Here is a 27809-nt window from a genome sequence, read left to right as displayed (position 1 = left end):
GGGTTTCTCTGGGGGTAGACTTTGAAGTTCATGTGATTTCAATTGATTTTATTTTATTTTTAAATATTCCCTGAATTTTTTTTGTAATTTCATTATCAAATTAAAATTACAATCTTCGTATCCATGATAGCATTTCTATTAAAAAAAAAATTCAATTTTCATATGCATGATATCATGCCCAGTGAAAACAGCTAGAACTGTACATGACCTTCACACATGTCCACATAACACTACATATATCTTGATTCCCCTCCCATCAAGACAAGTTTGAATTGATTCACAGGACCTCAAGCATATTCATGAACTTCGCTGCCACCTTGAAATACACAACAAATTCAACCAAACAGCAAAGGAAGGCTGCAGATTTCTGTGAAATTTATCAATTACAACAGCAATTTATGCATGTATATCATTGTTTGTCGGTGTTTCTGCAATTAGAATCACAGAACAGCAAGCTTTTTTACCCTCTGTGTCAGATTTTGACCTTTAAGATTGTTTCTCGAGGTGTAACTTCATGTTGCCAACTGGTCCTTCCATTCCCAGTGGCTTATGGGGAGAAATGGAGTTTAAAATTGAAGAAAATTAGTGAGGAATTGGTATTTAATCTCACTAACTCATTTAACACGCCAAAAACCAATTCAAAGCTTATGAAAGAAAGAGTCATTCATATCTCATGTAGACAAACACATTAATCCTCACCAAATATTCTTTAAAAGTGTTCTATCAATCAATACATCAAAATTCAGATCTGCTTTGGAGACACCCAAAGAAGTTACAAACATGCTACGGGGACCTAAAAACAACATGAGCTGGAGGCTGTTGCCTACAATATCTGCTGAAACTTGATGGCTTAATGGAAATGTGTGTTGCTTCAAGACTGGAGAACCTCTGTTAAAGAAAGAAGGAAAGAGCACTAGAAGAAAAGAGTGAATGAAATGGAAGCTTTAGAAAATCAATGAACCTTCATTCGGCCTTATTTGCATCGAATAGTAAACCTCCAAAAGTGATGCACCCTCATTGCCTTGGAATAAAGGAGAGATGATAGGAGAATAGTCATCCATATGGTGGCTAGAACTGCTGCATGCATACTCTGAGAGTAGGGTGCCATAATAAACTGAAGAGAAAGAAGAAAAATGCATGGAATGGTGCTCAAGTGATGCGACCTACTCTTGGCCAGTAAATTTGGATGAAAGGAGGATAAGCCAACTTGGCATGACTCTTAGATAATGCATTCTCATTTCCCCTACACGGGGACTGACCTGAACTAGACGATGCATGGATAAGAAGAACTGAACTAAACTAGTGCACCCTCCTTATCCTACCTAGAATAGTTTGCGTGTTGCATGGATAAGATAGAAATGAAACTCTCTGAAATGAGGTGCATTAGTTGGACTCAAAATAAACTGGATAATATTCCTTTTTTCAAGATTATCTCAATGGAAGCTAGGCATTCAATTGCATGGATAAGATTCACCCTTTGCTAGTAATATTATCTCGTAGATGCTGTCAAAGGGGAGCACTGGAGTCGAGTAGAATTATTATCCACCCAAAGTACTCACGAGATCGAGTGCTCTTCTTTTGCCTACCCAAAATCACAAGATGGAGTGCTCTTCTCTTGGTCAACTCACTAACCCTTAACTCTTTGCTTGACCATGACACACGTTAGAATCCTCACCATCACAGAAAAATGAATATTCTTTCATTATTATTCCTACTCCATACTTAGATCAATCACCTCAAAGTCACATGTGATCAGGAAAATGCATCTTGGCGAGTTAATAAAAAGCTTGATAATAATTTGAAAATATCGTGTGACACATTTTTTCAAGGTTATCTCTTTGGGTAAGCATTTTGTTAGGAGTTTTTGTTAGGAGTTTTGATTGTTGACATATTCTCAAAGCTAAATGTCCATTGATCTATCCCTATCTTGAGCCAATGAAGGATGGCTTGAAGATGAGCTCCTTAATACTACACATCTCATCCACGTTCAAATGGTGCCGAAGCTTAGTTACCCTAACTTTTTTCCTTGAAAGTTACCCTAACTTGTTACTCTTCATTGAAAGGATTGTTTTCTAGGCACTAGCTCACGTAGCCTAACTATTCTATGACTACTTCCCGATCATTTTCTCCTGATCGGGAAAAACTACCTACCATACCCCCTCAACAAAGAGATGTTGTGTAATGGTACCTTTTGACCATTCAATCCAACTAACTCCTCTTAGACCATAGTTGAAAAGATTGTCAAGTATCTTGCAACATTATCAAAACCAAAACTGACCGAGGGTTAATTAACTAGGATCGATTGGAGTTGGACAGAAACAAGTTGAAAAATGGCTTGAAAAGTCCACAAAAAAGCATGCTACAACAAATAACTACATGTCACTAAAATCATCGCCTATATCTGGATCTTTATCATTAGTAGCACCCTTCACATCATCCTTTGGCCTTTGCGTTGATCCACTAGAAATTTCAATACTATTGCTTTGTGCTACTTGTAGATGCCATTCGTGTAAATGCCACCTATAGTTCTTAGTACTTACCACCAATTTGTAAAATAATGCCTTACTAGATTTGCACCAATGTTGTGAACATCGGCATTGGAATAAAATCGGCAAGAGTCTGGAAAACCAAAAAAATCGGTAAAAATTGGCAAACATCGGCAAAATCAAGATACCATCAAAATATTGGTAAAAATAGGCAAATATCGGCTAGGCCAAAAAATCGTGATTCAAAATAAAATTGGGATGTTATCGAGATGTTCGCAACACTGATTTGCACAACATTGAAATCCCTAAAACTAAAACGAAAATTGCCACCCATAAAAATAGACCACAGGAACTAAAACAAAATTCTAACAAATTGTTCTTATTGCAAATTATCAAGGAACATTGTGTAATCAACATCATAAAAATAAACCATGGTTATCGTCCTCTTAACTATGGTTGCAAATTGACTAAAACCATGCACTATTCAATTCCATCTGTATATTCCATCAGACCTGCGATTGCGGTCTCCAAGTTGATAAACCAAGGATGGTAATACTAATTCTTAATATAATTAAGCAGTATACTTTTAACTATGCAAATTACGATATATTTCCACTATTTATAATGATAATAATAATGATATGCTGCTTTCACTTTGGAGTTAAAATGCACCACAGTTGGGTTGAAAATTAGGAATTTAAACTTGAACTTTTTTATTTTTGCTGGCAATCTCTCTTTAAGATAATTATGATGGCCAAATTAATTATCTTATACTTTATTATGATTTTTTGATTTCTACTTTTTCTAGCGAATCTTGGGAACGTCCATGTTTAATATTTTGTGAAATGATTTTCTCACACAGGTTCTCAGTATTTGGGGGTAGGTCACCTCAAAGACCAGTAGAAGATATTGCATATGCTGTTGCACAATTTTTTGCAACACAAGGAACATTCGTAAATTATTACATGGTATGAAACAATTTATACATACTAAATCGGTTTCTATTCATTCCTTGAGATAGCTACGATAATTTATTAGTGCATGTTATCCTTGACGAAATAACTAATATGAAAAGACATATCATCTCAGTGAAGTCTAAATGTTTTTAAAATTTCACTTTTTTAACGATTGTCATGGGAATTCGCAATAAAGTATTATGGAGGAACAACATTTGGGCGATCTGGAGGGCCATTCGTCATACCAAGTTATGATTACGATGCACCAATAGATGAATATGGTTGGTAATGGTACCCATTTTTGAGTTTTGTCTTCTACCAATACAGAATTTCCTATTCTTACAAGACAGCATGAATTTAAGGGACAATGGACCTAGGAAAAATTCTAGTACATTCACGATTCATATTATCATCTACTAACTGAGATATGGAAGAGGTTATAACATCAATGAACTAACGTGACCTTTCTTTATTTTCAGGCTTTATCAGACAACGTAAATGGGGCCACCTTAAAGATTTACATGTGGCAATAAAGCTATGTAGCCGTGCTTTGCTTTTTGGAATGCCCAGCTATTACTCATTGGGTTTATTACAAGAGGTAAATAAAGAAGGCCCGGCCTTTGATTCTATTCGTTTAATAAAGGGATAAGTCTATTACAAGAGGTAAAGAAAGCAAGTTCGGACTTTGATTCTTTTCATTTACATAATAAGGGCATAAGGGTATCTTAACCATCTATGAAAGATTTGATGAGGGCTTTCAGTTTTTTTGAAAATTATTGGCGGTAAGGTATTGTTTTTATGAAAAGTAACAGATCTAGTATTTAGGTATATATTTTCCGTCGAAAAGATATAGAAATGAATGCGAAGGCATGATTTGGTGCCCTTGATGGTGTAATTGACATACAGGCACAGGTTTTTGAAACGAAGAAAGGAGAATGCGCAGCATTCCTTTCAAATATGGATTTTAAATCTGATGTGACTGTCCAGTTCCGAAACTTAACATATGTCCTGCCTGCATGGTCAATTAGCATACTTCCTGATTGCAAGGCTGTTGCATTCAATACTGCAAAGGTGAGGTGCTGCTGTCATTCCATTTATCTGGTCTGAGCTCGTTAAACAACTAATGCTGGCAATGCATCTTTCAGTTAGCTACAGAAAAATGATAAAGTGGAAAATGAAAATCCCGTGAAATGAATAAGCCTCTCTGATCAAACATTTCAGATATAAGCGAATTTTATTGTGAATGAAGAAAATTCAATACGGCTAGTTTCAATTGCACTCAGTATGACAACTAATAGAATATTTCTATACGAAATCTTGTTTGGTTTGGTTTGGTTTATTTCTACTTGGATGACCAATTGATCTACAACATAATCACATAGCTCTTTCAACCTACTGGACTTGAACCTGGCTCCAAACTCTAGCACTAGCTTGACCTGCAAACTGGACTCCAGACTGGGGGCAATCAACTGCTTCGAGTCCATACTGGAGAGATTTCTCAACACTTATTTCCATTATTTGTCTGGTTACCTCTAATCCAAAACATTTGTCGATAATGCTAATTTTTAGTACAAAATCCATGTTTGCATGTGCTCTATTTTTGAAAGACTTTTCCATAAGCGTTGGTGGATGGTTACCTTCATCAATTGCCAATTAGGATTGACAGCCTTGAACACTCTTCCACAAGATATGGTTTTCTGCAAAGGAACTACATCATTCTATGTAGTTCTTATAAGCTAAGTATTGCGTGTGAGTTGTAGGATATCACCTGTTATAGTTATTTTTGTTGCAGGATCACACTCTAATTTCCCCTCTTCAGTTGAGCAATGATAGAAAAACTAAAATTGACAGCTGGTTTAATCCATTGCCAATCCTATTTGGCAACTGATTAAGAATACTTATGGAAGCTTGCTTTTCTTCTATTCTTCTGTATTGCATTTGTAGAAGCTATTATTATAGACTGTACAGAGAATACCATTCTATGATATGAATTGCACTTAAAAATGGACTTATTTAACTTGTCAGTCTACTTCCTTGGGGCTCTCTGAACCTAAAATTTCTTATCGTTATAGTCATTTTTCCAAATTTATTGCAGACTTATTTAAGCATTTGGTGTGAAGAAATCGTGCAAAACTTTGTTTTGTTTTTGTAAGGCTTGACTTGATAAATATAACAACAATGATTATGCTGTATGATCGCCTTTTATGGCGTGCTTCCAACCATGAAATAGACCTTAATATGCATTCAATTTTTTTAACAATGTACTCTCACCTATGAAATAGAGCTCAAATTCTGCCAGGGATTTTATGATGTGCCCTGAACCATGGTATTTACTATTGACCTAAAGTTCTGGTCAGATTTTTCCACAGATGTTGGGCTTTTTTATAAATTGTGTTGTATGATGTATGTTGTATTGGATAAATGATTGTTAACCCATCATAACAGGACAAAAAGCCCATACAATCCGTACAGATTAAAATATATATAAGTCTATATCAATAATGATGTAAATAAAATTACCGGAGTTTTAAAAACCGGTTGACTCGAGCTCGGACTTGGTTGAGTTGACCCAGTTGATCTTGGAGGATACTGACTTGGCCTTCAAATCAGATCAGGCAGCAGTTTAGTAAACCAGCCAATTCAATGTGCGAATTGGCTGCTTTATCACTGAACCGTCCAGTAAACCGGTTGAGTTGATACCAGTTCAATACCCAATCTCAAACAATTCTCATTAAGGCCTGTTAAAAAAAAATTATTCTTATTATTTAATTAATTCTTATTTTCTATTAATTCTTTTTAGGTTGAATTAGTACTTTAATTCTTATTTTAATTAATTTATTCTTTAATTTTTAAATCTTATTATTTTATTATTAATATTTATATTTTCTATTTTTAACTATTAAATTTTTTATTTTTTATTTTTTAATTTTATTAATTCTTATTTCGATTCATTTTAAATCTTTTATTTCATTTGAAATTTGGTCAATTTTAACTCATTCTTATTATTATTATTTAATTATTAATTTTAATTTTAAGCTATATCTTTTTATTAATTAATTCTTATTTGTATTTTTTTTTCCCGAAGAAAAATCGTAATTTAAAATCGTAATTGAAAATTACATGCTGTAGATACTAGTAGCATATTTTGTAAAAGTGGTCAAAGCCACTGACTGTGATGTTCTATCCAAAAATGAATCTATCCCAAGCATGGGAGACTATTTAAATAATTACATATGATATGTTCTATAAATATATAGACATTTTTTTTTTCTCAGTAAAACTAGCTAATCGATTATATTATATACAGGTAACATTACATGCAGAAAAACAGTTTGTCCAGGGCCAACTGTGGCACCTTGGAAGACCTTGCTTGACACAGAATTTGCCCACGCAGGGGCATCACCTCCATGATAAACCAAAACATCTGACACAGACTTGAACTTAGACAGTAGTTTAGCAGCCCGCGCAGGGGCGTCCAGCAAAAAGACTCATAGTGGACCTTGCCATGACACATAACAGATGGACATAGAGTATGAAAAAGAACTAAAAGCATACAAACATAGCGAGAGAAGTAAACCAGAGAGTGCCTCTGAGGATTAGTCTTCAGGCTCTTCCTCAATGATATAGCACCATCCTTGGCCTTCAGGAACACCAGCCCACATTTCCCAGGGATCCTTCTCAGTGGCCGGCGGAATCTGCTCTGGAGGCTGAGGAGGGGCTTGCTGCGGCTCCTTCTCTGGATTGCCCTTTTCAATTGGAGGCTGCAGCACTGGACTATCCTCGCTATTGCCTTCAGGAGGCATCTCAGCCGAAACCGGTTGCTTTCCCTTGTCGTTCTCCTCCGGAACCTTCGTAAAGAGGACTGATATATGCGCATTGATGCCTGTGTTTCCCTGCGAGCTGCCCAATGTGAAAACAACTGAGCCGAAAGCTGGAAGCACGGGCTCACCTTCACTGGAGCTGCCCACCTCCAAGAACTGATTGGCCGGAACTGGTAAGGCTCCCGCCCTCCTGTAGCAGTAGCAGCAGCAGCAGTGATGGTGTTCATCTGCTGCAGGGGTGCGAGAAGATGTCCCGCGTCCAGGTCCCCTCCTGCTCGGCTGTCTCTCCCGCAGTCGCGCCATGATTTCCACGATTCCTTCAAATTGCTCCAAGAACGAACTTGTGGGTTTGAAATCCCAACTCTTTCTGCTGCCTGAGTGCCGTCCCCAACTCCAAACAAAGCCGAGTTCAATTGCCCAGGTACCACGCACAGGATGAGCCAGCAAGAAGCAAACGTCGCCCAGGTGAACGCCTTCACCTCCTGCCTCAGATGCGTTCCTTCTGCCCTCAGAACTCTGTGTTGCTGGCTTGGCTCTCTGAGCCCTGAGCAGCAACATTCTTTCCCATTTAACCTTGCATTCATTCTCTTGGGATTTGCAGGCATTGAATTCCCGCTGCGGGCTCTCCATCGTTCCCAGCGTCGCCATAAAGATCTCTGCCGCGCCTCCCCCTTCTTAACGTTTCGGCGGCCCTGGACATTAACTCCCTTCGCTCTTCACGTGGCGGCACATGCTGAGCATGTGGCACGCCATGCCCGGTGACACCCGCATCCGGGGTATAAATATATAGACATGAAATGTACAATAACAAAAATTAAATACATCAAAAAAGCTCCATATATGACATAAAATCAGGGCCGGTTGGCCCCATTCTGCTGCACATCCTCATATGGCCGATGGTAGTAGCTATAGAATTCCTAATTAGACTGTTCCCTAATCAACCAGATCCCCCGTTGCTGGTGTGAGGCTTCTTTGGATCGCTGATCAGAAATTTGGTTGCGCTCCCTATATATATGATGACAAGAGATATAGTCAAAATGAGTCCTCAACATCAATGTATCATCCAAAATATGTCGGAGTGTGAGTGTGACATGTAGATTGATGATTAAACCAATTTATGATAATCTATGAGTCACCAAAAATCTGTAAACCATGGCATCCTTTCTCAAGTGCAAAAAATAATAAATGACAGAGAGTAATGAGTTCAACAAAGTTGCTTGTCCTGTCCCCCAGACACATCAAAATGAGTCATCAGCATCAATGTATCATCCAAAATATGTCGGAGTGTGAGTGTGACATGTAGATTGATGATTAAGCCAATTTATGATAATCTATGAGTCACCAAAAATCTGTAAACGATGACATGCTTTCTCAAGTGCAAAAAATAATAAATGATAGAGAGTAATGAGTTCAACAAAGTTGTTTGTCCTGTCCCCCAAACACATCTGGATCTTATAGTAGTGGTTTTTAGTGATATGTAGGAGGATGCCCCCGCCACATCCATGATGCTGCGTCGAGCCATCAAAGTATGCCCATGGAGTATTACAGTCAATAGTCTCAGCAATGATGGTGTGCACTGTGGGAACACGGTCATCCAGCGGAATGCAATGATATATAGAGATAAGATGTGCAGTAGCATGTGACCATCGAGGGTGGTGTCAGTGAAAATGATTTTGTTCCTTTGTAGCCAAATACACCAGCAGATCAAAATAGGTAGGTTTCGAACCCTGTGTGATTGTGTAGGCGTCCACCACAGTTGCCAGGCCTCCAAGATGTCCATCTTGTACCATCTAGTTTGAACTTGAAGAAGAGCAGTTACTTCAAGCTAGATAGAAATAGTAACAGGGCAGGTAAGAAAAATATGGTCTACAAATTCCAGTTCCTATTTGCAGAGAACACACCAGGATGGTCCTTGATAGTATCGCTTTTGTAGATTGTCCCTAGTGGGAACCTTATTCCAGAGAATGCACCACATGAATAATTTGGCTTTGGGTGGCCTCTTCAATTTCCAGAGTATAGTCCACCGCCAACTAGTGACAGGTGGTTTGTGATTCGAAAAGATGTGGAGATATCCAAACTTTGGGTAGTATTTTCTATTGAGTGAGCCCATATAATTTCATCATCCCCATCGGTAATTTGGACATGGGATTCCATAAGTGAATTTGTATATGATTGCCAGAGTACATTCCAGATGGGAGGGATGCCCAAAATGCCAGAAGATTTCTAGGCATGTCTGAAGATATTAGTGTTCCCCTGATCAGGAATATGGGCCAGTCTAGTGAAACCTGCAATTGAGAGATAGTGAATATGATCTTGGGGAAGTTGATGTGCGTTCCCACAACCAGTCCATGGGTCCAATCCAATGTGAACCAGATTGCCATTTCCAATCTTCCAAGTCAATCCATCCCTGATATGTACAAGTGAATTTAGGACTGCCCTCCAAACTGTTGAAATACTTGATCTGTCCTAGGAGGGAAGTCGAATCCAGTTGAGGGGATGGAGAGGGGAGATATACTTCTGGGTGACAACCTCTGCCCAAAGATTCCTGGAGGTGAGGACATTCTAGCCCAATTTGGCTGCTAGGGTACTTGCAAATATATCTAGATTTTCCATACCCAACCACTCCATTTTTTGGGGAGAGCTAGATTATCCCATCTAGCCCAAGAAAATATGTGCCATTCATGTTTCCCCTTCCAAATGAATCTACAACACAGATGTTGTATTCTACTAAGGATACCTTTCGGTATCCAAGCAAGTGACATCCAGTACACCAGAGTAGCTTCCATAATTGATTTGATGAGGACAAGTCTGCTTGCCCTGGATAGCCATCGATGGTGCCAAATATTCAGTTGCCTTTCGATTTTAGCCACCAGCCAAACCCAATCTGTGATCTTGTATTTTGCAGGCTTTAGCCGAAATCCCAAATATTTGAGACCTTCTTCAAGGGGAAGAAAGGTAAAGGGGAAGCACTATCGAGCAAAGAGAATTTCATAAGGAGTGCATCCTGTAGCAGATAATGTGGATTTGTGGTGATTGCAGTCCATGCCAGTGGCAAAGCAGAATAATTGAAAAACAAAGGAGAAAGCAGATGTGTCCCCAATCGATCCATTTAGAAAAATGAGAATATCATCAACGAATAGAAGGTGTTAAGGATGCAATTATTTGTGGTCTTGATGCCCATCAGTCTGCTCTGTCATTTTTCTGCAGTAATGTGACTACTCAGTCCTTCCATGACCAATAAGAACAGGAGAGGTGAGAGATGACAACCTTGTCTAAGAGCTCTCTCGGCATGAAATAAAGATGGTGCAAAGCCATTAATAAGGACATTGTAAGATAAATTAGTAATACAACACATAATCCATTGAATGAAAGGTAAAGGAAACCCCAGGTGAGTCAATAGCATCCTTAGGTAGAGCCAGCTGGTACGATCAAAAGCCTTAGCCAGATCAATCTTGAGAATCATACCTTTAAGTCTCTTAATTTTGATGGAATGAAGGACCTCCTATGCAGTGCCGACTGCTTCATGGATTTGCCTGTGTTCAAGAAATGCAAATTGCTTTGGGGATATGAACTCAGATAATATGGGCTTTAGACGATTAGCAATCACCTTGGAAATAATCTTATAGATGCAATTGTAGAGTGAAATAGGCCTGAAATCATTAAATGTTTGTGGATCATCAGATTTGGGGATCAGAGCAATAAAAGTAGAGTTAAATGCATCATACATACGCCTCCCCATTCGACATTCTTCCAAGACCTGAAGGAGGTCATTCCCCAAGATAACAAAGAAAACAAAGGTAAATTCAATCGACCAACCATCCGGTCCAGGGCTTTTATCCTTCTTGAACCATTTAAGGGTGCCTCCCAGTTCCCCCATAGTAACAGGCAGTAGAAGGTCCTTTGTTGCTTCTTGATTCACAAATTTAGAGAAAAGACCTGCCACCTTGATGATCTCAGTAAGATTTGCATCTTGTGAAGCTTTGAATAGTTGACTAAAATGGGAAGTACTGTGAGTAGCTAATTGATGAAAAGTCTTTGCATGTGAACCCGCATCGTCCACCAGATGCTAGATGGTATTGGTGACCCGGCAACCATTTGCAAAACAATAGTAAAACTTTGTATTTTCATCTTCTTATTTGTATTCTTATTTTCAATTTTTTCATAATTTTTATTTTAATTAATTCCTAATTTTCTCTAATATTTTTTTCAATTAATAAAAATTATTTTCTTTTCAAATTTAAAATGGTTAATTATCAATTTTTAATCATAAATTTTTTAAGTAATTCTTTTTATTTAATTGTCAAAAGTGAATTTGGTTAAATAATTTCTAATTTAACTTATTAATTATATTTTTTGACTGTTAATCCAACAGATACCTGATTCCTTTTCTCCTATAAATAGGCTCTCAACACTCATTTACCCACAAGGCTCTCTGGTTCCGGCTGATGGATGAAGTTACCATCCGAAACGTTGTACGGATCAAATATTACACAGTTCTATTCCAGAAATCTCCAACAACAATATAAATAACTATAAAAGTCTCCAATCACTTATATTTAACTAGTTTAATAAATTTAAGTAATTTACATAACTTCATAGATATATAAGTTAGAAATTAAATTTGCATATTGTACTATTTCTTTGTTGAAAATACATGTAAAAAGGGGAATCAAGTTCACATGCACAAGTAGTTTCAATTCGATCCTGCTGGTTGAAAACAAATTTATATTCGGTAACAATCAAAAGAGTAGACTTGGTTATAGGGTCATAATGGGTTTTTCTATTTTGTATAATCCTCTATATGCTATACAAGTTGCGAAACAAATAGCATTCATACTAACAATACGAGGTCATTTTTGCACATATCTTTTAAATTGCACAATGCCACTACATTCTTGCAGCTTTTCACCTCTGCGGAAGGTAAAATATTCTATCAATTTTACTGTATTGTCTATTGGATGGCATTCTATGCTAACCATTGACCTGTTCATAACAGGTAACTTCTCAATCGAACATTATGGAAATGCTACCAACTGGGGAACTTTATGAGGGTGAAAGGTGGGAATCGTTCAAGGAGCAGATTGGAGTTTCGGGAAATGATTATTTTCAGGCAGCGGACCTTTTGGAACATATCAATACAACTAAGGACTTATCAGATTACCTATGGTATACGGTCAGGTATGACAATTGTTCTTGTGATCAAGTATCTGTCATTTGTTTGAAAGACTCTAAAATTATAGTTTATTCCTTTCATCCTATTAAAGTTATTACATGTATCTTGTCAAGAAGATAAAGCCTTCTATAGCACAACGTGGGTGGAATTTCAAGGCTTTTGGAAAATTAACGTGTTTAGTGTTTATATCATGTTAATTTTGTAGTTATGTAACTATGATTTATATGGTACATAGTTTATACATTTTATACGTGTAGGATGAAAAGGTGTAAGTTTACTACCATTATTCAATCTTTGATATGTTTTGTTAATACTTTGTAACTATGATAATGAATAGATGTCACTGAAGGGTTTTTGTACGTTGCTCTTGGCTACTCATATATGGACTTATTTTACTTTTTGTTAATGTCATTGTTACTGCAAAATCTCACACCTTAGTGTAAAGTTTCACTAACCAATCTAGATCAAGAGCAACAATGAGATTAGTCACGACTGTCACTTTAGCAACTACTCTCCTGTTATTCTTTAGTTGGATGTAATCCCCAAAAGGGAGGCTTCCCTAGTAGATCTCAGAGATTAGATAACATAAGTGGTTTTAGGCCAAATACCCCCTAAGGGTTCTACTATCTAATTCACCCAAGGATAAATGTTCAATAATTATGGAGATAGGTGAGATAAGATGTAATTTCAAATGACCCTATGGCTAAATATTGAGGGCTTAGTAAGTCTTGGAGAGTCTCAAATATGTTCCCAAACACAAGTCATCGATAATATACAATTTGTTGCTATAAAGTAGGGTTTCAAATTTCAATCAACGCAATCACAGCATGCAAATATTTATAACAGCAAAAACAAAATAGCTCAAAATTTATAATACAAGTGAAAATAAGGGCTATTCAGAGGTAAAATAGGAAATACATTACAACAATTTTCAGTGGTCAATGACACAAAGCAACAATAAAAAACCTAGATGGCAGCACTAGTTAATGGCTAAAAAATGCATGTAAAATAATATTTTTACTTTTCCTATCAGATGCATACAAAGTATAACCCTAGGACTACAAGGTCCAGGTAAATAATACTTAAAAATGTAGATTTTGCTGTAACCTATCCCTAAGTTACCCTAGAAAATGTAAGGAAAACTTAGGGTTTTATTTTGTTATTTTATAGAAATGACACAAGATAATGGACTAATTCTTTTCTCAATCAAGGCCAAATGGAGTCTAACGCTAAAGTCTATGGAAGATAACTGATGGAAGCGATTTAAAGGAGAGAGAGAAAGCTACACGTAGGTTTCTCAAGTCCTCAAACCCTAGCTTCTTTCAATTTTCTTGGAGATATATGGGAGAAAGCTACAATTAGGTTCCTCAATAGAAACTTTATAACAATCTTGTCAAGAAGTTGTTAGAGCAACAAAAAATTCAACAATTCTTTGGTGGAAATTTCATTTAAACCCTAATTGTAAACCAAGTATAAGATGGAAGAAGATACTTATAATAAATTAGCACAAATCATCATAGAATCACTATTCATCATTCAAGAGAAAGAACCATCCAATCACAATATCCTCCCCAAGACAATTTACTCATTTAATGCTCCATAGCAACCAAGAGAAAAGAGACAAGCTAGTGTGCACTACTCTCCAAGAGTGTGTGACAATGACCCAAGGCTAAATCGATTTCCCTCTACCTATATGAGGGCAACCATGTCAATTAGTCCAAAAAGTAGACTAAAATCCCTAAAAATAATATAAAACAAGATTACAAGTTGAATAGAGCACATGCTGATCCCCAAAGATAGCTAACTCAATGATAAGACATAAAAACAAGCATCTTTTAACCCACACATATGAACTAAACAATCTCCAACGGTGATGTCTGTTGAATTTTCTACAAAGTGAGTAGTAGAAAATAATTTTCTGATATGATAATTACTACTTAATGATCTTCAATCAATTTATCTCAGGCCATTGGTATCATTGAGTAATTATACACTGAAAATATCAACTCTAAAGCAATGAAAACAATAAATGTAACAAAAATAGAAAACCAACCATGCATGATAGAGACAATATTTTAACCCTAGGAAACCCAACCTTGGGAGAAAACCTAACAACTTTTCTTGAGGAGAAATTATTCTCTAGCAAGGTCTACAAATCAACAATTTGTCTAGAAATTTGCCAATAATCCACGTTAATTACCAGTCAAAAGTGTTCAAACTCATACTAGTCAACCTTGGTCAACTCTGTTAGAAATCAGGCCCTATGGCCCTTGTGTTCCGGCGACCTTCTAACTCGGCCTCCTTCATGCTCAGTTCATTGTTGCCCTCTTCCATGTTGAGAAAGTTAGAAACCTATAGGGCAATGAATAGAATGATTTCTCTTTAGCTTGATAATTGTTTGTGATCTTTTTACTTTTTCTTACTTCTTAGCTTCTTCTTGTATTATTATGTTATTCTTATCATTAAAGTTTCAAACAACTATCAAACTCATAAGAGCTTAGTCCGCTGGCATTCACAAGTGTAGGAGTTGGCTCTTTGTTGGCGCTATAAATTCATTTAGACAAGTGGAGCTAAAGGTGGAAACAAACTTCGCTAAAAACTAAAGCCATCCACAGATAATTGATCCTCCAAATATGCATATATCACAAAAAGGAACTTGATTTGTTGATTGGGCCAGTGAACCTCTTAACTGGCACATTAACTCGGGCCCTACTTGGTGATGAACTCGACCATCCAATGTGGCCTCCAACTTAGCAAAGGACTGATCCTTGACTTCACTTTAATTTCCAAGTCATTTTCTTTGTTCCCTTGACTTGGAAAACATAATTAACATGTCTCCCATTATCAATTTTTATTTTTTATTTTTTGTCACCTTTTTGTCACTAACCTAGGAAAAGTGAGTTTTCATTGGGTGTTATTGATCTTTTGATCCCCAAAGTGTACCTTATGAGAATGTTGGGATGGAGAGCATGAATTTTGAGTACTTATACACCCCCAACATCTTCTAGGATCATTTATTTACAATTTTACATAGAAATTAATTAAAAATCCCGTCTTGCGGGAATTTTTAATAATTTAAAAAATCTTATAAAAACCTAGTCAAATTCCACGACACTTTAGATAGGACCTAACATGGTAATTTACATTGACTCTAGGCATTAGGGCGAACACAAGACCTAGTTTTCAAACCACGCTCTAGCTTTGTGAGTGTACGAGTGAAAAACCCAACAAGTTATTCATTGCTGAAAAGCGAGAATAATGAGCTAAGTGAAAAAAAATACTCTAGAGCGGACTCACTTGATAACTAGGTCCCAAGTCGCCTAAGCCTATTACGAAATTCATTAGGCCAACGACATTTAATATAATTCTCCTATAGGGGTACAAAATTAGAGAGCGAGAAGGTAGAGGGAGGAGAGAGAAACTAGGCATAGGTGCCTTGTTGACTTTTTACTTTCAAAAAAATTGGTTAGTGCCTTGTACATTGGCCCATGGGGTCTTCAGATTCTTCTAGGTACAACATAGCAGATAACACTTGCCATGCAAGCTATGAGCAAGAACTCCTCAAACTTGGAACTGAACTCGTCCACCTCTGCCGATGTTGCTACTTGGTCATTCTTGGACCCTTTCTTCCTCTAAGGGCACTTGGCAGCGTAGTGCCCAAACTGATGACACTGGAAGCATTTTATCTTGATATTTCTTCTCTTTCTTGCCTTTGGCCTTACCCCCTTTGCTAGCTAGTGAAAAGTTCTCCTTGTCCTCATGCTTAACATGAGCTATAGATATAGCATGCCTCTGAATCTCCTCCTGAACATAGTCACCTCACAATTGCTCGCAGTCTAGAAGCTTCTCTCTATCACTCAATGTGTCCCACAATTTGTGAAGCCCTAATAGTGCAAGAATCACCATATTTGCTTCAAGTATTGTCTCCGCTACACTAGGCAACTCGTCTTTCACTTGGGTGAACCTAGTGAGATAAGAGACTATGGGCTCAGATTTTCCCATCCAGATGTTTCTTAGTTTGTCCTTGAGCATGAGTTTTTTGGTCTCAGTTGAGCTCTGGTAGGAGTTCAAAATGGTTGTCCACATTTCTTTGGTACCTCTTCTTGTTGGAAAGATGTGGCACAATATGGTATTTGACTCCCTCAAGAATGATCCTTCTCGCTCTGGCATCATTCTTGTTATGGTGAGCCCACTGCAAGGGGTCAGTTGGTGTGACTGGTGGATTCTCCACATACTCCTTCACACCCTGCGCTCCTCTAGCACCATAGTAATCCTCTCCTTCCATGAGCAGAAATTTGTTGCTCCCTCCAAATTGTGCTCTGGTATCAAACCCTGGTAAGACATTCTACTATTTGAACTCTTCAGAAACTCTAGTGTGCTGGCCTGGCTAGAAAATATGCGCTTTGTGGGTCAAGACTCAAAACTAGGTCGCATTGCTAGAAATCTGAGCATAATGCTTCAATTGTATTGTGCCTTAAACATGTTCTTGAGGTCGAAGCACGGGTGCTGCTCTAATCAAAGACATGGCTTTGATACCATGTTAGATTTCTTAAAACTTAACAATCTAATCTATGGATTTTATTAAGTAAAGAGCATAAAACTGAACTCAAACTTTAACCCACAAATATACCGAGTATACTATTTTATAGTAGAAATAAGGAAGAAATGAAGACAAACACGCCAGAAAACCATACACGAGAAATTTACCCAGAACCCCAATTGGGGAAACCTGCAATCTTGGTGTTTTTATTATTTTGTTTTGCAAATCTTCAGAAAAAGGATTACAAATGTGAGGGAAAACTTCCCTTCACCCAGCGAACCCTCTGCGCCAATGATCTGCGCACTTCTCACCAACTCAGCCTCTCTTCTACACCCTGTACAAATTCATACGACCTGTACAACCCCTTATGTGCATTGAATTTGGCCCCTGGAAGAAGTTTGCATTGGATGGAAGTGATCTGAGGCTAAATCGGCCTCTTTCTCCCTCTATCTCATTGATCTAAAGCCCTAGTCGTTGAACAAAACTCTCTTCCCCTTTGCTGACCAGAACACCAAGCTCTCTAGCGCATAATGACCAAGTCTGCGCCCTTTTTCTCTCTTAGAAGTTGACCTAGGCCCACTACTGCGATGAAGGGCTGAGATTAAATCTCCTTGGATTGTTGAGATTGCTCTTTTTTTTTACATTTTGGGAAAATTCAAATTTTCCTAAGTCAAGGAATAATAGAAAAAATGACATTTGCGCCTTGGCCCCACTTGTGGGTCCCTCTGCCAAATTTAGTGCACCTGCTAAATTTGGCTGAACTTTTCCTCATCTAACCCCATTAACAAGAACAAATACATAACTTTGAAGTAAAATACATGTAGAAATAAATAGTTTGCTAGATGGAACCCATTACAAAACAAATATCCTATCTCTATTGCTTTTATAAGGACTGGTTAGGTGTGTGGATAGCATATCTTTGGTGTTGGGGACTTGGTCTTGAGGTTCTTGATTCAATTGTTTCCTTCCAAGGGGGTAGAGGCTTCAATGAGTTGATCTCTAGCAGGATGAGGATTGAGGATGCCACAAACATCGATGAGTTTCTTTTGGGATGCTCTTACAAATTATATGATCGTATTTTGTTGTCCTTTGGATTATGTTAACCCCCTTTGTCTTAATATGACTAGTTGTGCATGAATATTCTTCGATAACCCAGACCTCAATTGTTCACTTTGTTTGTGAAAGATGAGTGTCCTAGATCGATAATTTGGCCCCAAGACCATCGATTTCTTCCCTATATGTCATAACTCGTCAGGGATGCATTTGAGATCTCCCAAAGTAGTTGGATGATTGGGGTTCAGTTCACTTTCTTTGGGAATGTAGTGCAGCATTGAGAAAAGGCAAATAGGGATCTTCTAAGGCAATAGTGAGAGGCATATGAAACAGAGGGTTCTTCTCATTGTGGCGTGCTTTGAATGAAAGAACATATCTACTGGAATACATAGGGTTAGGATGAAGCATGTGAAGTTGTGATGAAACTTGCTGGGTACTGGTTTGTACTGGTTTTGCATGAATGGTCATTAAGGAGGGTAGACTAGAGACTTCGGTGCAGCCAAAAAGGCACTATCCTTCCAAGAAAACTTCTGGGATGCTTTGTCCAAAGTTGTTCTACAAGTCTTCTATCTTGCTATTTGAATTGTCGTGAAACAAGAGACTTCGCTTTTGGTTATGGCTTCCATTGGACTTTGATTGGCTTCCTATGATTTGAGACAATGTTGTCCCCTCCGTAGCCCTTGCTCCAATGTCTTCATGTTCAGCAGCCCAACTGTTGTTCATGTGTGTTGATTTGCAGGTTTAGAGAATCAAATCCTAAGGCATTGCAGTCCGCTAAATGTTATTTGATTCATGTCACTTTGACAAGAACAAGCATTGTTTCCATTTGGATTTACCTTAGGGTATACATGATTTAGCATATGATACAATTTTTTGTTCAAAGACCTTTTTTTTAAGAATATATATTTATAAAGTATCATATGCTATTGGTCTTTTCTAGTATTTTGCATCACTAATCATCTCTGGTAATTTATGGAGTAATAGCTTGCTGTGAAATACATGTGCATTTAATTGACTAGCTAGTAGCGGTTGATAAATATATCGATATGAAAAACTATAACAATGAAGGAGTTAACTCTTAGTGCTCATGGTATCAGCACTTGACCATACATATGTAAACTATGTCAATATTTTTCTAATATTTCAATTACCTTTTATCTAAATTCTTCTTGTTAAATTGTACCTTTCTTACTAGAAGTAAAATTTAGTGCATGTAAGATGCACCTTTGTTGTTTCGGATCGGAGTGCGAAACATTTATTGAATTGACTGTGGCATTTGAACTTTTTGGCTTGCAGTATTGATGTGGGCAACGATGAACCATTTTTGAGAAGTAATGTTCGACCAGTGCTTCACATTGAATCGCGAGGTCATGCTATTTGCATATTCATCAACGGTGTATTTGTGGGTAACTCTCAAACCTTGATAACGAACTATTGCATTAAAGTTGTAAATATAGCATATCATGCTGTCCTTCCTAAGCAAAAGATCGTAAGCAATATAGACTTCTCCTTTCTCAAGTATCCGCTAGTCAAGTTATTTTGATATTAGAAACTCAGAGCTACAATTACGGGAGATCAAAAGTAGCTATCCCAATATCCTAAATATGTCTTACGATCTTTACCTGTAGACTAAATTAGTTTTTTACAATTTAAAGTGCTCTCAGGTGCTGGTTTTGTTGTTGAGATTCAAAACCAGATATTGAATTTGAGATTGTGAAATGGATTCTACGCTCTATTTAGGCATTGTTTCTCGGGATGGTTGCAGCTCGAATGCTCAGAAATAATAAAAGAATTTCACATTATATTTTTATTGATAATCACAATATTGACATAATATAATACTACAGAAACAAGGTAGAGTTAATTCCTTTTACACCAAATTCAGGATAACTGGATAACATTTTTCCTACATATAGAAACTTCAATTTTCAGATTATGTCAGAGATTTGTTGTCTTAATTTTATCAAACCTAAATTTCCTAAGTCTAGTATGTAGCTAGTCCCATCCTAGAAATTTGATTCTCAAATTTGCTTCCTGCATACTTTTGTTTTTGTAGCATATAGTTCAACTGTAAATCTCCATGGATAGATAAAGTTGAAATCGTCTTCTTGAACTTTACTTTCAACCTTCCTTGATTTATTGCATTCCATGATCCTGGGCTGCTAATCTTTCAGAAGTATTAGGATGCTTGACATGGAAATAGCATAAGATGGAATTATGCAGTAATTTGGTAGTTGGATCAACTATATGGCTGTGCTACCTTAGAAGAATTACCTTATTGATAATCTATGCTGCAATTGTGCTTGCTAAATTTTTTTAGCTAGATAAATCTTCTGCATTTTCCATTCTCCCAAGAAAGACAATAGAATCCCACAAACCTTTGGAAATGAATACTAAAGTACCAGACAATGCGGAGGTCATAAGATAGATTGAAGGATAGCTAGAATATTTTTCAATGATTCTCTCTTACATGACAGTGGATACAATTAATGAATCAAATGACATTTGCAATAAAGGAAACCAAAAAATGTAGAGGGAGAGTTATGTATTTCTAGTTTATCTAACTATGGGTTTCTCAAAAGTATGTAGAGTGGGAGGTCCATTTTAAACCTCAAAATTATTTTAATAGGAATTACATTTACCGAATTGTAATTAACATGATAGAGTGTCGTCAAATTTTATGATACTTTCTTACTATTTTGGTAAAGTGGTTGGGGAACGACTCAAAATGATCATTATATTTCCATCAATTTAGGGAAAAATGTACAGTATGGCCATTAAATTATGATACAATGTATAGGCACTAACCTTTCGACTATGGAGAATTGATGATCCTAAATGGTACTGACCGTAGAAATACGATCTTATGTGAGGTTCACGATGATCATAATTACTTCTTTAATTATGCAAATTTATTGAATCCAAATACAAACTTAATAATCACATATCCTAGTTATTGAGTAGATTACATATATGCTAACCGTGTATCGAGTGGGTTCTCATGTCGTGTTTCTAGATTCGTAAGTCGATCCTTAAACTTTGACTATCCATTCTTTATTATGTGATACTTATTGTGCTTCTGTTATCAGTGTATGCATTACATTTGAACATTTAAAGGATCTGTATGTTTCTGTAAGAATTTTAATTTTTTTTAAGTAATTAAGTTAATCAAATGTGTACTAATTATGTTAAGTGTTTTGTTTTCTTCCAAATTAAATTAAAAGAAAAAAAAAATAACACGGGAAAAGTTTAGGCTTGAATTATAAAATATTTAAGATTTGAAAAGTTTGACCTTGTATGCGGAGCATCCTTGTGTTTATTATTTCAATAAGATGTAAAGTAGTAATATGACAAAGATGTTATTCTGTAATGTTCTTAGGAAATGGAAACGGAAATAGCAGAAATCCTATGTTCAAGCATCGACAATATATCTCCTTACAGTCCGGGAGAAACAATATAGCTCTATTAAGCACGACAATGGGATTGCCGGTAATCTTTCAAACTTAAATCAATGATATAATTGTACTTGTGTTTCTATGGTTATTATAGTTTCTCTTTTTCGATGCTAAATACTGATTATAGTAATTAATATTATACTTTTATTATGCTTTGAGTATGACGGCAATGTGGTTGATTATAGCTCCATATCTTCATAAATGTTCTTCATATATGTTACTGATATTTTCTACCTCTGAATTATTACATGAGAGTGTCTGCTGACCATTAAAATTAAACTTTTGCTTTTGACAAAGAATTCTGGAGCACTTTTTGAGAAAAGGGGTGCGGGAATCACCAAGGTTGCAATCGAAGGCTTCAAAGATGGAACTCGAGACTTGTCGAACGAATTATGGACATATCAGGTCTCTCTCTTACTGCCTTCCTTGTTTCTCTGTTTGTTTATAGAGAAGAAGAGAAAGAAACCGGTCATAAGAAATTGTCTCATACAATTGTTCGTATAAGATCTCTATGATTTTGTTTCTTATACTTTGAGTTTTTGAGAAAAATTACATGGCAATCATACCAATAACCACTATATGTATTTTAGAACACGACGCCCTGCAATGTTGTCTACTTCTGTTTGATTACATTGGGAAGGCTATTGTGAGGTTTGCAGTAGCTTTTGTGTAAATACATGGATTAAATATAACCAAAGTATCCAGGGTGAATGAGAGTTGATATGTGTATCAAGTTTGGATCCCATATCATTGATTTACATGTATGCCCATGTTAATATAACCTAGAAAAGTTCAAATTTGAAAGTTCGAAACATAAAAACGTTAAAAGCATGTTAATGATTATTCATCAAATTTTGGAATTTTAACATATTAATTAATCAAATTTCATTAGAATCTTAATTTTAAAATAAAAATAATATTAATAAAGTAATATATCGATTTGTCATGTCAAAATATTTTTATAGTTTAACTTTTTATTAATGTAATATACAATTTTCTAAAAATTTAAAAATTAGTTACATAATATAAACTTTTCTAAAATTTAAAAAGTATTAACAAAATACATTATTAAATTGAAAGACTAAAAAAAGACCATACTTATTATCAATGCTTTCTAAATACAAATCACTCTAAAGTTGGAGCTTATTTACAAGGACTATAACAATAAACATTTCAACAACGCCATCCAGTTCAACTTCCTCATCCACACATAAAACATCATTAGAATTTGTCATATTTCACTGATTCACACATAAAACATCATCACAATAGGTCATATTTCTTTAAAGGACCTTCTCTATACTCAAGAAATTCGTAAGAAAGAAGATAAAGTGTGTATTACCAATGTAAATCGGGGTTTTGACCTCCTTTCATCCTATTTGGTTGCTCTTTGCAAAATGGTTGCCCTTTTGCAAAATAAAAGACTTTAAAAACTTCAATTCCTCTCGAAGGAAAAAGGGCTAGCTACTTGTGAGATAAACCATGTAGTAGATGTTTGTAGCTTTGGAATATGCTTTTGATGATGTGTCTATTTGATCCCCTACACTCAACTATCCTACAAAGTTTATTTGCCAAAATAACATCACCAGGTTAAAAGTTGAAAATATTGACTCTAGACAATACATTCCTCCTTTCTAGGATCGTGAGTCTTCTTCACTAAAATAATAAATCCCTTCATCTCCTGTATAACATGGGAATAAGGTCTTTTCCTTGTTTAATTTCATACTTTTTGGGTTAAGGGCCTAAAACATATTTAAAGTCCACCTTCCATTGTATATGTGTATCTTTAAATGTAAATATGAAATGATCTCTCTTGTGATGGATTTACTCCTCATACGAAGTCAATGTCTTAATAGGAGGTTTCTTTGTATCCATATAGCAAATAATGTTAGAAATTAGTTTTATGAAATCAATGAAAAAATTAACGCTATCTTAGAAGGGACGTTCAAGAATCATACACCTCAACTTACTTTTAGTGTATGTATAATGACGGTTTCTCCATGATACTCATATGTTACTAAGAAAAATAACCTATAGAGCCCTCTTCATTTTGTCGAAAGTGAATCCACTTCGTAATGATCGTGGTACAGGAAAAAAGAGACTATTGATTCTGAAAAAATATGCGTGAACAAGTCTTAAATAAATAGGAAAGAAATACGAACCATTCACAACATTATTCCCTAGAACACCGAATTTTTTATTGAAGATATTATTCCAACTCACAACCTTATGTATGCATTCATACATTTAATCAACAAGGATGAGCCACGAAACATAGTATATAATGTTGTTTCCTTCGGTTGTTTTGATAAGTTTGCCTCTTTATTAACGTTCAACCGAAAGGGGAACAGAACTGTTCATTCAACTAATTAAAAATTAGTAACAAGGACTTCTTAATAATGAATCTGTGCTTGAGTATCCTCACCCAAGCAGTAGTAGACTACCATATTTGGTGATGTTTCCATCTTTGATCAGTGACAGTATAAATTCTCATGAATTTGTCTTCAATTTCTTTAGCATCTCTTGATTTCTTCATCGATGAGTTCCTTATCCTCTATCACTTGATCAAACACTACAAGAGGGAAAGAGAGAGGGACAGTTATCCCTGAATGTTTCTTTACATCACTCAATAGAACTCTTTCATAGCACAGGTTCATGATAAACACTGGAGATTGATGGTAAAAGAATAGTTTTGACGTTTTATAAAGCTATCCCAGAATAGAATTTTTTCTCACATGAAGAACACTAGAAATTACTTGGTAAATAAATTCATTTAAATATGGAGAAAATGTATTCTAGTTCTCATCATTTCTTCCCTAGTTGGAGAAACTTGTCTCCATTTTTTGTTGGAGATGGTAAAAATGCTGTTCAGATTGAGAAATATGTCCAGTGACCTGTCCCTCCTCCACTTATGCAGGGCACTCTTGCAGCACTCCTTTTGCTACATCTGCCTGCGTTATCGTTATAAGTTGTCCTTTGTCATCCTTTTGATCCCCACTCTCACAGTTTTTGTGTACACCTTCTTTCTTGGTTTCATCCTTAATTGCATTATCTTCCACAAATGCTTGGAAACATGTTGGTGCAAACATCACATAATCCTCCATTCACCAATTTAGAAGGCCATTGTTTGAATTTACTCCATCTTAGTAACACTCTTAAAGCATTACTAACGCATCTATTGGCTCAACATTTTCCTCAAAAGTCTCTAATTGAAATCCTCTGTTTTATCATGGTTTTTAGTATTTGTATTTGACAAAGCTACTTATTCTTTGATTATCATTTTCTTCAGATTAATAAATAAGACTCCGCCCTCTTTTCATATGGCCAGTGTGCCTCTTCCTTAGCGATAAATAACTTAATTCTACCTCAGCCATGGTCGCCATACAAAGTTGAATAAGATAGAGCCCTTGGGTATGCATAGTTTCTCACGAAATCCACGCACAATCTTTGTCTACATTAATGTTCCCATCCGTTCTACTATTCTACTCTTCCATATCCTTGGCCAAAACCTAGGAGGTCATATTGAGTCTTCCCACTCTTACCACTCTTACCATTCTCTATATGGTAAGACATTGACTCCTTGATCCCGCATCAATCACAGCATGTTACTATTTACGATCATTGATTGTGATTATGACTTCAGCTTCCAATATCCATCATCCTGTTGATGTCTTCCCCTTTTATGACTAAATTCTCCACAACTACCTCTTCCGAAATGGGTTTGGTTGTTTCCCTACACTCAACTACAATAGTTTTTATTGCGTGTAGCTTTATTGACTCATCTTGACAATTAAGTTCCTGGCATAAAATTATTTGTTTCATCTGGAGAGAAAAATTGGAAAGAAAACAATGGATGGGAAAGGAAAAAATTTAGTAGAATTGCCTATGCTTCTCCAAGGAAGTTCGACTTTGCCAAAAAAATAAAAATAAAAACAAAGGCTAGGTCAAGCACACACACTTCTTCAAGGAAGATATTGCTGCTAGGCCACAGGTAGGTATATATAGACAAGCACAAGTACGAAGATTAAATAGCAGATTATACATCACTAACAGGAATTCTAAAAACAAAGCTGGGATTTCTTTTGTTACATATATTTGTTCATAGGGAAAATGGAAAGCAACAAGAGTTACTTGTATACAACGATGTCAGATTTTTCTTTTGGAAGTGCTTTCGGAAACATGCCTAGAGGGGCTGTACCAGATAACATGGACTTCCTTGGACCTTCAGTTTAGACGCCAGTTCTGACAGGTATCTATTATGCCAAATTCACTGGGGACATGAATACACTCTCATTCCTTTTTAAAATGCCATTTGGGTGGGGAAGACCATGGCTAGAATGGAGCCTGGTTAATGGCATCACTCTATCTCGCTCACCAGTGAACCAAGACCCGGTTGGCATATTAGAACTCTTTGGATTCAAACATGTTCCCAAATTTGATGGCTTCCTTCTCAGCTGAACTATAGTCGGATAAAGATACAAAAAAGTGAAGAATATGCATGATTTTGCCTAAAAACATTTCAGAAGCATCATCATTCAGACAAGTGACGACCAAAGGTGGACAAAGGAACATGGGATTTTGATTTAGCTAACAACTTAACTTTTAAATCAATCTGGTTGATGCTCAAACCCATCCAAAATCAAACACCATACAAGATTAAAAAACAACGCATTTCTTGAGCATAAAGCTCAAGTGCACGTTTCTCATGTAATGTAATATGTCAAAGCCTCAAAGAGAATGCATGGGTCTGCATCAATCAATATCTAGCTTCCCAGGCACGTGTTTTTACTTTTGGCTCTTTAGTTGAATGTGCAGGCATGTTTTCTTTTAACTAACAGCTAGGAGAGTATTTTGTTACATGTTTGACCTTTGTTATATTATGCAGGTTGGCTTTAGTGGAGAGAAAAAGCAAATATACAGTGAAATTGGATCCAATACTGTCAACTGGGTACCTGTGTTGAATTCTCTCCAGAATCAGCCAATGACATGGTATAAGGTAAACTGTTTCTAAAAGCTTTACTCCGCTTCCAAAAGTTAGCCGCACCAAACTTAGAATGCATGCAAAAAAGAGTGCAGTGAAGAGCAAACTCATGACAAACGCAAATCATATTCTTAGATAAATTTAAATTTAAGAAAAATGCTATCCTTGTCTATAAATTAGGACCAAGTGATGCACTGATAATTTATCACTTGGTAAAATTTCTTCAGATAGACTGCTCCTATATTTTTATCAATTTTGAGATCTAGATAGTGATTATCTGATACAATGACACTTTACCACTTGGTAAAGTTTCTTCAGGTTGAGTGATTCTACAATGTTATGAACTTTTACCATCATATTTTTGAATAGTAAACTTTTAAATTGAATTCTAGAGGTTTTTTCAGATATTTTATTCAAGGATGTTGCCTTTGTTTGCCTTCTTTGGTGATTGAAAGTAAGAATCTCTTCAGTCTTATGTTCCTTAACTCATTTGTCCTATTCAGTTTCTGACTCATTACTGGCTTGTAATTCTTTTGTAAAGTGTGTTTTACAGTTCTGCCTCCCCTGAGCATAGAAAAACCACAATTTAGATATGATACTAATGTTTCAATCTTCCTTTCATACGTTCAATCAAACAAGTTATTTTAACATATATTATTAGCATGTAGATGCATTCTACTAAAATCTAAGGGTGTGTAAACTATAAGATCCAATGTTATCTACTATTATGGATCTAATTTCTTGGCAGCAAAAAGTCTTACCATGGAGTACTACAATTTGATCTGATACCATTGTTTCAATCTTCCTTTTATTCAACCAATCAAACAAACTGGTTTGACATATACAATATTAACATGTAGATGCATTCTACAAAAATCCAAGGTCGTGTAAAATATAAGATCCTCCAATTCTTTGCATCCAAACCTCCCGTACTAAACTTCAGGTACGAGGCATATTTCTATGTGAGCATTGCAACACCACTATAGAACGTAAAACATAGTGTATACCCAATGGCTTCTAAGTCCCATATGACTCCATCCGTTCTCAAAATAACGTGGCCCAAGCGGACACAGCATTAGGACCCAAAACCTATGGCATGTGCTTAGCAAACCATGTAGGGGGTAAATGCATAAGCACTATATTACTCCTTTAACTGGATTTCTATTAAGATGATTTGGATAATATATGCAGATTTTTAGTCCCAATCATAAGGACACCTAAAGTCTTATTAATGTTTGTTATTTATATATAAAATCATCTTTTATAATGCTATTCAGTTTTAGATGTTTTTTTGGGCATTTTTCTATGGCTATATAATCTAATTTTAAAATGTATGTATATGCA

General features: G+C 36.1%; 1 protein-coding gene across 1 annotated transcript in view; it reads left to right on the top strand.

Moving 5' to 3' along the window:
* LOC149215040 (beta-galactosidase 8-like) overlaps nucleotides 1-27809 on the top strand; it is a 65771-nt gene that overhangs the window by 33037 nt on the left and 4925 nt on the right. The window contains exons 7-15 of the mRNA XM_089392498.1: nucleotides 3349-3454; nucleotides 3639-3723; nucleotides 3922-4040; nucleotides 4349-4513; nucleotides 12260-12441; nucleotides 19326-19435; nucleotides 21409-21518; nucleotides 21782-21889; nucleotides 26370-26480. Coding sequence (XP_089248624.1) covers nucleotides 3349-3454; nucleotides 3639-3723; nucleotides 3922-4040; nucleotides 4349-4513; nucleotides 12260-12441; nucleotides 19326-19435; nucleotides 21409-21518; nucleotides 21782-21889; nucleotides 26370-26480 — 1096 coding nt within the window. The remainder of the gene's footprint in view (nucleotides 1-3348; nucleotides 3455-3638; nucleotides 3724-3921; nucleotides 4041-4348; nucleotides 4514-12259; nucleotides 12442-19325; nucleotides 19436-21408; nucleotides 21519-21781; nucleotides 21890-26369; nucleotides 26481-27809) is intronic.

Source organism: Pinus tabuliformis, chromosome 1_1 (genome assembly GCF_031772625.1).
Source record: "Pinus tabuliformis cultivar Carrire ecotype Pingquan chromosome 1_1, CPIR1, whole genome shotgun sequence".
NCBI classification, from domain to species: Eukaryota; Viridiplantae; Streptophyta; class Pinopsida; order Pinales; family Pinaceae; genus Pinus; species Pinus tabuliformis.
This window is presented reverse-complemented; position numbering and strand designations above follow the sequence as displayed.